General features: G+C 37.1%; 1 protein-coding gene across 1 annotated transcript in view; it reads right to left on the reverse strand.

The window, feature by feature from the left end:
* Positions 1-3,274: 3,274 nt before the first annotated feature.
* The window catches only part of LOC134795168 (neuropeptides capa receptor-like), an 85,866-nt gene continuing 76,979 nt past the window's right edge, over positions 3,275-12,161 (reverse strand). Inside the window, exons 5-6 of the mRNA XM_063766998.1 lie at positions 3,701-3,804; positions 3,275-3,282 (exon numbers count right to left, since the gene is read on the reverse strand). Of these exons, the coding sequence (XP_063623068.1) occupies positions 3,275-3,282; positions 3,701-3,804 (112 nt within the window). The remainder of the gene's footprint in view (positions 3,283-3,700; positions 3,805-12,161) is intronic.

Raw genomic sequence — 12,161 nt, forward strand, 5'->3', positions numbered from 1 at the left:
CGTTGTACAATTTAATAAAATTGTAAGTACCTGCCCTGAACATGTCTGTACAGAAACTCATTTTGTACACATTATTATAATTTGTTGTTCTAATATTGCTTTTCTTTAGGTCTCAAAAGAAATAACATTGTAGGTATATAGGTACTTTAACGCTAAAATACTTGTAATGTTTGAACCGATGCTTATATACATAATTGATTATGTATGTATTCTCTCGTGTACACGCGTCACATTATGATTATTATATTAATACCCAGCACATTTTTTCTTTGTACACCTAACCATTATAATTTCCAATGAGATTCGTTTTTAAAGGGATCAGAAAATGGAAAACCAATTTCCACTTAGTCGATATGGGTTCTATTATTTTTTTTCTTTGTCCTATATTCTGAAATCATTTGCAGGTATGGGAATGGGATACTTTGTATTATTATATACACAGTGTTTTTGAAAATTGGACAGTTGAAATTCTAAATTGTAAAAGATAAAAGGAAACCATGTTAAACATTTTAGCTAATTTTTTATTGCAGATTGACCCAACTTTATTTGTCAAAAGAAGCGTCCTTATGGAAAGTGACAAAGTGAGACCTTTTGCTTGGAAACGACATAATACAGGGCGTTTTTTGAACAATATGGCATTGTGCGAGGTGATTAGGTAGGCTATATCAAAGAGAATAGAGAGTATAGAGGGGTCCTGTCATAGTAAATTTTGTAGTCACAGGAAATAATCAAGTATATAATTTTCTATATACCTACGCGACATGTTTTCTAAAATCGATATATTCTTATGACACGCACTGACAGTTACTGACGTTATAAGTTGCAGCCACCAACTGTCATGAGGAGAAATTACGTAAAAATAATGGTTAACAAACACATATTTTGTAAAAAACAATTACACTGAATATTTCTGAAAGTATACTTCTGAGAGAGTTGTGCCCATACAAAAAAATAATCAGGAGAGCCAAATTACCATCATACTAAAGTTTCGTGAGATTTAACTGAAACCACTTTTTCCCTATGTTTGCTGCGGTGTCCTTTACTGCCATCTATCGACACTCGACTAAAACTCAAAATCAAAACGTATAAAATTATCAAAAAAAATTATATGTACATATGTATGTATAAATGATTTTATTATTTTTATATCATTTTGACCCATGTTCATTCACTGATATCTATGTGTTAAAATTGTTAAATATGAAACGGTGTCGTCACGCCATCTAGCCGAGCATAGGCCAAAGGTGTGTGCACCATCTATCCAAGAATGACTTTTTCTTGATTTCCGAGGCACGTTTTATCCTTAGACTTTATTCATCTTATACGAAGTTACATATGTCTTTGGCTATACTGAACAACTTTTTCTATGGGACCAACTCCGAAATCACAAAAATTTTTTGGCCGTTTCATACATTTTGGTCGAGCTAAATTTTTTTTTTTATTTCGGTCTTGGTCCCATAGAAAAAGTTGTTCAGTATGGCCTACCTAATCACCTCGCACAATATGGCTAGTTGTTCAAAAACTGCTCTGTATTTTTAGGAAAAATCCACTCCTGCGTTTTCCATAACCATTAGTCTTTCGCTTACATAAAATATTCAACGCATATTTGCATAATGCCAACCCTTTTCGCGTTTTGCGGACAGGGTGTTCGAGAAGCCATTAACCCAATGGTACTCGAGCATTTTTAAACATTAAGAGGAAAGGGGACGGCCGTTTCTCCATACAAACGTAGTCCCCATTTTCCTCTCTGGATATTGACATTATGGAAAATATTTGTACATAATTTGATGTAGGTATACTTATATTAACTATAACTATGCCCCTACGTTCGACTTTTTTCGATTTTTTGATTATTGTAAAAATTTAGAGCGAAAAACACATTTCGTAAAAAGAATTAAATGCTCCAATTATACTAATTAAAAATAAAATAAAAAAACAAACGTATAGGGGCATAGCTGTGGTTGATATATAACAAATTGTGTCAAAATATTTTCAATAATGTTAATAGCCAGAGAGGAAAACGAGGACTACGTTTGTATGAAAAGGCGATTTCGCGCGGGTCCTCCACTTATATCTTAAGGGGTCGGTACTAAACCGATTGTCACCGTTCAAGCGTTTGCTTAACCTCCTAAGTCCCTGCGTACAATTTTTTGTACATATTCCAAAATCTATTTTGAACTTTTATTGTGTAACTAAGGGTTCCAATTTCAAAAACGAAACAATTGCTTCTGGGTCTCAAGAGGTTAAAATTTTAGCTGCTGAGTGAGGTTGATCACTCCACAATAAAATTGTAGGTAGTTGGTGCAGCTGGCCAAGACTCGAGTCTTTTTAGTCCACTTTAAGACTCATTTCAATTATTAAGACTTTTTCGAGTCGAAGCTAGAGTCCTTTTCAATTTGATAGATACCCGAATATTTTGTAGGAACTCTTAATTCAATTGTCTTCATGTAAATTTGATACACAAATCAATACAATAACGCCTATTTTGGTAAAACTTTAAAGCAGGCCACGACGACGAGCCTTCCAAATGGATGCCGTTACAATGATTCATCCAAATGGACGGCATCCTAATATTAAACATTGTACGTTTTTGACATTCACGGACCGATTTTGGATTGCAGCCACGCTATCAGAGGGGCTACCGCGAAAACCGATATTCGCAAATTGCGGGGATCTTTCTCTTTTACTCCAAGGAAGGCGTAATAAGAGTGACAGAGAAAAATGCCCGCAATTTGCGAACTTCGATTTTCGCGGTTATAGCCCTGGACGGTTGGAAGGCTCGTCAGTGGCCACCTTTAGAAGACGCCGGTTCGAATCCTGTCTTCGCCACGAGAGGGCTTCGTCACTTTTTTCTTTAATATATGACATCTATTTCAGTTTATAATTTGTACACATTACTTAGTGTGACTACTTACTTGTTTAAAAATATTTTAAATTTAAATTTGTTCATAAAAATAATATATTGTACCTATTATAATGAATGTACATATTTCGAATATTACAATACGATACGAACCTATTCTTAGATTATGATTATATTACGAATGAAAATGTTTATTTCCGTAACCCTCGTGAATTCTAATGAGGACACATATTAATATTAAAAACAACGTCTAATTCACATCCATCGTAATAACAAAACATGAGAGCTACTTGAAAACACACACGCAATATAGGGCGCCATTCAACAATTTTGCCGGCTTGGTTCTAGCGACATGGCTGTTATAAAAAATAATAAAATAAAAATAAAAATAAAAATAAAAATTATTTATTTTCAGATTCCTGAGATCCATAGATTGTTAGTTACAAGACACTTATAAAACTACATTAGTAGTGTTATATCGCGAAATGTTTTCCTAATGAGTTCTGCGCCCATTAAAAAAATACAACTCGAGTAAGATTTTTTCATAAATCATGTTTTCTAAATATGGACAGGAAAATAACTGACTGACAACACAGTAGCCAAGAACCTCACCAAATATCACCAAAGGAAGGGGGGGGGTTGAGTCAAAAAGTAGCCGAAAAAACCTCGAGTGATTTGTGCACAAGCTCAGGATTTACCTAGTTCAGGTAGAACACACAAAGTACTTAGAAGCTATGTACGTATTAGTAGCCTAAAGTATTGTAAATAAATTGAAATTGAAAAACACTGTTGTACAGGGTCGAACTGACCCCATGCAATGAACGTGTTTAAACTTACCCAGCATCCGGATGATGGCCTTACGAGACTTGGCCTGCCGCGTCTCTCCATGCACTTGTCCGTTCAGCAGGCCCATCTTTGTCTTCTCTGATACCTTTGTTGATCTGAAACAAACAAGATTATTTATAATAACTGTAATAATAAGCCAAGATGTCGTATCATGCTCAGTGTTAGATTTCATAGTTGCCCGTCCGTCACAATAGGCAGGCTCGAAAGGGGTATTTTTGTAGATAGTGTTCCAACTGTTATATAGATACGTCTAGTGCTATTTATATAGATACATAGGTAGAGAGCGTTAGGTAACAATTTTTATTTATTAGGTAAAAAGCGCTGGTGGCCTAGCGGTAAGAGCGTGCGACTTTCAATCTGGAGGTCGCGGGTTCAAACCCCGGCTCGTACTAATGAGTTTTTCGGAACTTATGTACGTACGAAATATCATTTGATATTTGCCAGTCGCTTTCGGTGAAGGAAATCATCGTGAGGAAACCGGACTAATCCCTATAAGGCCTAGTTTCCCCTATGGGTTGGAAGGTCAGATGGCAGTCGCTTTCGTAAAAACTAGTACCTACGTCAAATCATGGGATTAGTTATCAAGCGGACCCCAGGCTCCAATGAGCCGTGGCAAAATGCCGGGATAAGGCGAGGAAGAAGAGAGGTAGAGGAAAAATTAATAAAATCACCGCTTTTGGAAAGTTTCAATCTTGTGACCTTTCGATTAGGGCATGCAGTACCGGGCCCGGTACCAAGAATTTTATTTCCCGGTTCTGGGCATGGCCGGAACCGGGATTCCCGGTTCTTCCCGGTTCTCAAGGCATCTTATGATAATTTGTAAGAAATTGTTTGTGTTAGCGTACAAACTTTATAAATGACTTATTTTCATATAAATAATTGCACGGCCGTAGCGTAGTCGATGCACTGAGTACTATGACGGCACGGCATACAGAAGTTAAAAATTCGACCCGAGAACGGAATATTTTCATATAAATAAAACCAACTTCCTCGAAGAAGAATAGTTATTCGAATATAACTAATATCCTACTTAAGATTTTAAAGTTGTTTAAAGATAAGCTTAAGTCACCCGGGTCAAAATGTATAGAATAGATAGACACCTAATTCATCTAAATACGTGTTACCTATATAATAATTTAGTAGCTGTAAGGCTCCATCGGGATATACGACACAAACATGCATAGATTGCTAATAACATAGTCCTTTATGTTACCGGCATAAAAGTACTTACTGAGCGATGTTTCAGATAAAAACAAAATTGAAATAGAAAACTGGGTGAATTTTTACAATTTACCATTATCCGTAATATCAATTGAAAATATTGGAATGCTTACTTTACTAGGTTAGTTTGTCGGATTATTTGGGTCCCCCGTTTCATATCACCATTATTAAATGTTATTTAATGTCCCGAGCCAAAGTACTAAAACATTTCTACTATTGAAATGGGAATAAATAGTCATATGATGAGAACCGGGAAGTACCGGTACCGGGTCTTCAGTACCGGTTCTTTTGACACTATAAAATTCCCGGGAATTCCCGGGAGCATGCCCTAATTTCGATACACCGGTCCGATCACTCTTCAAAACCGTAACGCTGCGGTTGACATCCAATCAACTTTAAAATACAAATTATACTTTGAGTGACGTAACAATTCGACAATCACATCAGAATAAGGCAAACAGCGACTACAAAGCACCTTTTTAAATTGAAAAAAGAAAGCAAATGCGGAATAATTTATTTCTTGAAGATTTACAGCTACTTACCTAATTAGTTTAGAGTTTAGACTAACAGTTTGTGGCGAGTAAACATAGTTATCTCAAAGGCAAACATAATTTCACTGAAATATTAAAACAGTAGGATTTAGGTCATGTTCCCGTTCATATTTAGGTAAGATGGCAGTCTCTTTCGTAAAAAACTAGTTCCTATGCCAATTCTTTGGATTAGCTCTTTGGAGTAGTTACTGTTAAAAAACGCCGTGAAGGGTACCAGCCGCCGTCAGCAGTTACCGCTGCAGTAGGCCCCGTCCGAATGGAACCTTTAAGGCCTGTGCATACCGGCTGCGTGTGCGTGACGTGCACGTGCGCGTGCGCCGTTGTAGTATACAGATTCTTATGAGAGACGGCACACCGCTTGCGTGACGTGTGCGTGTGCGGCTCCACCATTTTAGCGCACGCGCACGTGCACGTCACGCACACGCAAGCCGGTGTGCACAGGCATTTATACTGGATTATGTAAGTGCAATGAGTAAATAATAAATATGAACTTCAGGTGACTCCCAAAACTCACTAATTACTGTAACAAGTTAAGAGCCATAGTGAACCGTGCTAATACCAAAATTAGGTTTATTTTTGATTAATTATTATTATTTTTGCAATTATTTTCATTCAAGGTTATCAACTGAGCCCTAATAAGTTATAAATGATGAGATATACACTAGATATTTTGTTTGAGCAGACACAACTTTTCGTCTTGTTAGCTTTGCCCTACTTTGTTGGAACAAACTTGTCTTTTAAGTAATTGGATCGCAAGTTCTAAAGCTCCTGAGCCGTGCTGAGTGAATCTTTTCTTATTTAGGAACAACGTTTTATAATACATTACTAAGTTGTCTAGTTAAAGAAATCAACGGTAAACAATCTAGATCAAAAGTCAAAACGACATAAATAACAAAAGTGTGTGAAGCAAACTTGAACCTAAAGTAAAGCTGTATATGGTTAGTTTTACGAGGGACTGTAAGGTCTAGTGAAAGGGAGCTCGAGAATTTACTCGTATCCGTGACCTTGAGTTCCATAATGACTTAGCCCTAATCTCTTTCACTTGACTGATAAATTACCTATCTGTCTACTAGATAGATAGATCCTATTAATTAACGTCTGATATCGATGTTACATAGATCAATAGATATATAGGAAGTTTTTTGACAAAATATCCTATTAATTAACGTTTAATATCTATGTTACAGTGTCAAAACACTTCTCACATGTAAACAACGTACGGAAAGTTACATTGAATAGGTATGCTCAGAGGCTAACAGAAACAAATTAGACGGCGGCACGGTTGCTTAAGGGGCCCACTGATTACCAGTCCGCCTGCAGTCTCTGGCCTTATCGGACGGCCTGCCGTCCTAGACCAATAACGTCCACAAACATAAGCGATTATTGCCGGCCGGCAATGGTCTGCTGCCACCTCTGCGACTACAGACGAGTCGTCAGTTTCCCACCGTACGGCCGTCCGCCGGCAATAGTCTGATATAATTTTGACAGATCCCTACAAATTGACAGTTCGCCGGACGATATCAGCCTGTCAGTTGATCGCAAAAGGCCACACATTAACAGTTCTACTTCAGATTTTGGACTGACGGCTATTCGAACTACGGCTCGTCGATTCCGGTCAGCGTCGACAGATATCTGCCGGACAGTCCGTGGCCTGCAGGCCAATTTACACACACATTATCAGATAGTCGGCCGGTGGCCTGTTGGCCGTCATCTGCTGTCAGTCGAGAGCCTTCAGTTTCATGTTTTTCAACTAGTTTAATTTTTTCATCAAAATGGACAGTCGACGTCAAAGATAATGTTTACACTTTTGGACCTTATTCCTTTGTAATAAGGCAAAAAATGTAAACATATTTTTGACTACTATAGTGAAACCTGGTTAAAAGGGGATATTACTGCAATGTTCTGCCGCCAGAGTGCAGCACTACCGACTCAGTAAATTCATAGACTAACTTATACATACTGTGCCTTAAACTGTTTTTTGACAAGTTTTCACAGACAATAAAATATGACATTGATGCATCAAGGCGGTTTGTTAACAAGGGCCTACCGGTAAACGCGAAAATCGAAATTTAGTTATCTGCCTCTTTATCGCTCGAATATGCAAGAGTGATAGAGAGATTAGATAACGAAATTTTGATTTTCTTGTTTCGCGGTAGGCCATGTGATTGACGTGACGTGTGATGTGTCAATGTGGTTTGTTTACTGTATGTGCCACAAAGGTGCCACCTACGCACTAGGTTGTTGTCGAATACAATGGCTCGCTTTTCGTATATACTTGCGAATTATTACATCGAGGATGAATGTGTCACTGAGTTTCATAGGATACTTTCCCAAAACACAAATTACCGTCCCCGCGACGTACTTTTGATGCAGGCTATGCATAGTAAAAACTACAAGGGTTGCGAAACTATAAGGGCTATAAGGGTTCCTATAGGGTAGTTGAATACGGAATCATAAAAACAGGCAAACAACCTCTGTAAAATATAACGATGCGAGCGGAACACTAAATGCCTCGAGCTATCTCGGGCTTGGCCAAATTATTTATTACAAGGTATCAAACAAAAAAATCACTCGGGTAACGGCCAAGTAGACCTAATATTATGTAGAAAAGGTTTAAAAGAGTAGAATGAATATAACAAAAACCGGCCAAGTGCGAGGGACTCGCGTTCCAAGGGTTCCGTATATTACACAATTTTTAACAATCAGTGCCGAATTAAGATATTTTGATGCCCTAAGCATTTCTAGGTGCCCCCTCTTCCTAGGGTCATCAAGATTACATTGATTTTTTGGTAAATTGAGAGAAGTTCATTGCCGCATTACAGCTGAGAATGGAAATCAGTCACATCATTTTATCACGAAAATTGACAGTGCCGCAGCAGTAATGTTGCAACAGAGTACCTAATGCTGTTGCAGTCGCCACCCGAATGTCACCTTTATCATAGCTTAGAAAGTAATAGAAACGCGAGCGAAGCGAGCGCGGAAATTTTTCGATATAAAAACGCAATATGATAGACAGTTATACATTTTTACTTTTAGTATGGAAATCAGTCACATCATTTTATCACGGAAGTTGACAGTACTGCAGCAGTAACGTTGCAACGGAGTAATGTTGCTGCAGTCGCCACCCGAATGTCACCTTTATCATACCTTATAAAGTTATTGAAAACGCGAGCGAAGCGAACGCGAAAATTTTTCGATATAAAAACGCAATTTTAGTTATAAGTAGTCCCAACCAGGCGCGAATCCAGGATTTCATACAGAGAAGGGATGGGACAGTTTTCTATCAGCCTAGCTTCGCATACGGCTCGATATTTAAGGGTCTCAGCGAGGTTGTTTTCATGCATAAAATATGCAAGAAAGCAGAGAGCTTGGAATTGAATTGGCGAAGTGTGAGAAAGGCAGTATTAGGCCCAGCTGCGAAAGAGGAAAGCTTGGATTTGGATCCACGCCCAAGTGTAATTAAGGCAGAAGATCAACTTTGCCGTAAGGCAGAAGGCCTCGCATAAGACCTAACGCCGAACCGCAAAAGAGTGGGTTGAAATCGAATCTATGCATGTAATCCCGACTCTTCTACTGCTACCGATTGTTTCCCAAATAATTACGCGCCATTATTTTTGCAAATTAGCTTTTGGACAGCTAAAAAAATCGTGTGGTAAAAACGATGTGTGACCTAGAAATGCTTAGGGCATCAAAATATCTTAATTCGGCACTGATTGTTAAAAATTGTGTAATATACGGAACCCTTGGAACGCGAGTCCGACTCGCACTTGGCCGGTTTTTTTTAATTTGACCTTACAATTACTCGTAAGTAGGTAAGACCGTTAAATATTTAAAATGATTATCTTATCAGAAAATTATCACCAATTACTCTAAGAAAACTACTACTCTAAGTAATCCGCCACTGTTAACAATGTATTTTTTATGTGAAACGTGAGTGAAATCTCTGTAAAAAATCCGTAGGGGTCGGATCAAAAACTGTAATTAAGTCCGACTCACGCTTGACTGTACATTTCTAATAGGTTTTCCTGTCATCTATAGGTATAGACCTATTTTATGTATTTTTTTAAAAATTTAAGACTTAGTAGTTTCGGAGATAAGGGGGGGGGGGGGATGGTCATTTTTTGCCTATTTTCTTGAATAACTTCTAAACTGTTTATTCGAAAATTATAAAAAAAATATATTTGAGATCCTTACAATAAGCTCTTTCATTTGATATGTAACATGATATAGTTTGAAAAATTATTTTTTTTCATTTTTTCATTTACATTTTAAAAGTGGCCCCCATGTTTAAAATTCATTTGTTAACGTTACATGTCCGTATTTGGGTCACAAACTTACATATGTGTACCAAATTTCAACTTGATTGGTCCAGTAGTTCCGGAGAAAATCGGCTGTGACAGACGGACAGACAGACAGACAGACAGACAGACAGACGCACGAGTGATCCTATAAGGGTTCCGTTTTTTTCTTTTGAGGTACGGAACCCTAAAAACATAACAGTAAAGTATTTTCATTTCTTTCAATTTGGTATACATAGATAGTACCTAAATAAGAGCCGGTGTAAGTAAAAGTATGTTGAATCCACCGCTTGCAGCTTGTGACTCATATCCTTTTTTTGTAATAATTGTCACATATTACGAGAATTTCGGGTAGGTAATATCGCCACGCCACGCTCTGTAACTCCGAACACAGTTTGCTCCAGATATTCTCTTAACTTAAAACGGAATGAATTAATGATGTCATAATTCGGATCCCACTTGTAGCTGAAGAATTTCAAGCGTAGGTCTTATCTCTTGTCTAAGCAGGTACCTCCATACTTGCGCTAGTGTTTCTACCACGTGTCTTTATAGCGGAATCAAAACGCACAATAGCTAGTCTTTTCATTGCTAGCTGCCGTGAACGCCATCGAAGGTATACCTCCCGGCGTTGTCTTGAGAACTATTAAAATTTTAACCAGTGTTGTTATATTGGGACGCTAATTTCCCTATTTGAATCTTTCAATGTTTGCTCCTTTTTTACTCGGTTACTTACTCTTCCAGCAATCAATAATCAAGTCTGTATTTTCAAATATATAAGCCATGCAAATACTATAATAACATGTCACATTTAAAATTAATAGGGAAAAAAAATAAGGTTTATGTTATAATTCTCTCTATGACATTTATTTTTGACTGACAGTAAACAACAGCTGCGAGGTAACAACATGATAAATAAAGAAAAGTCTTGACAAACTAGATACTATGCAACCTTCGCATTGTTGTATTCATGCCTTAAAATTAAAATGATGCCTATGAACCAACTATGAACTCTAACTACTAGAATTAAAGTTGAATTTTACTAACGTACATATCTGTTTTTTTTTACTGATTCTATTTCAATTTGACAGAAGCCCTACCGTATTTAAGGTTAATAAGGTCTACTGGCCTTAAAATTGTGTATGAAATTACAAGCAAATATCAGCGTCATAAATTAAGTATTTCCGTGATGTTCGAAGACAAAAAGTCGTATGCTTATTTTAGGGACTATGAACTCTTAAGTACTAGGAATAAAGTAGAATTTACTAATGCTGTAACGTGTGTCGATCGCCGGCCGGCTACCTCATGATGTGTGTTTGACTGGACTCGAGGCCACGGACTGTCCGGCGGATATCTGTCGGCGCTGACTGGAATCATCAGGCGGCCACACACTATCGGTTCGTGTAAGTCGTCAGGCCGAAAACTGACAGAGAACTGTTTAGTGTGTGGCCTTTTGCGGTCAACTGACAGGCTGATATCGTCCGGCGGACTGGTAATCAGTGGGGCCCTTTACTCAATCTCATGAAGAGGATCGGCATTGTTAATTTCTTAAATTCGAAATATATTAGCTATTTTATTGATATTCCTCAAAGCGAACAACGACGCAAAATGCTATATTTTAAAACACTTATTTTATGAATATTAATCATAAATTAATATTAAAACTTGTAAAATCGCAATAAAGTTAAACACAAAAATTATTATGTCTCAAGCAATTATTAATAAGTTGAGCAACCACTTCTATTTTAATCATCATAAATTAAAATCGAAATTTACCTTTAATAACGCTTCTAGGCCAATTCTTCATTAATTGAAGTAGATAATTGATTCACCTACATTCTCAATTAATTGAGTTCCTTGAAATTTAATTCAGGGACCAAATTTAAGGGTATTAATTTCAATTGAAAACAGATTTGTCATTAGTAAGGTAAAGAAAACCGTTTAAGTTGTTATAGGTTGTTTGACCTAAAAACGAATCTTTGCAAAGCCTTATTCCACGCTTTGTATTTAATACCACAGCCGTGTTCTGTTTATCTTCATCATCATCATCATCAGTAAATAAGAGTATACCTACTGTAAGACGGCACTTGCGCAAATGACTAGTACAGCTTGGCAAAAAAGGGTAGAAATTAAAAAGTGGCAACACTGTAGTGTCGTTACGTAAAAGATATGTTTTTGCTGTGGGCTATCGTTTACGAGTTATTTACGAAAAACAAGAAAAATAAACGATTGTAGAACAAATTATAGGTAACTTTCCCACATTCATAATATTTTGTATTGAGATCACTCTGACCCACGCTTAATATTATTTTTTATGTCCCATTTATCAACAGTTTTGTATAATAAACTATATATTTTCTTAAACGTAATAAGTGTAGCTTTACG

Source organism: Cydia splendana, chromosome 11 (assembly GCF_910591565.1).
Source record: "Cydia splendana chromosome 11, ilCydSple1.2, whole genome shotgun sequence".
Taxonomy (NCBI): domain Eukaryota; kingdom Metazoa; phylum Arthropoda; class Insecta; order Lepidoptera; family Tortricidae; genus Cydia; species Cydia splendana.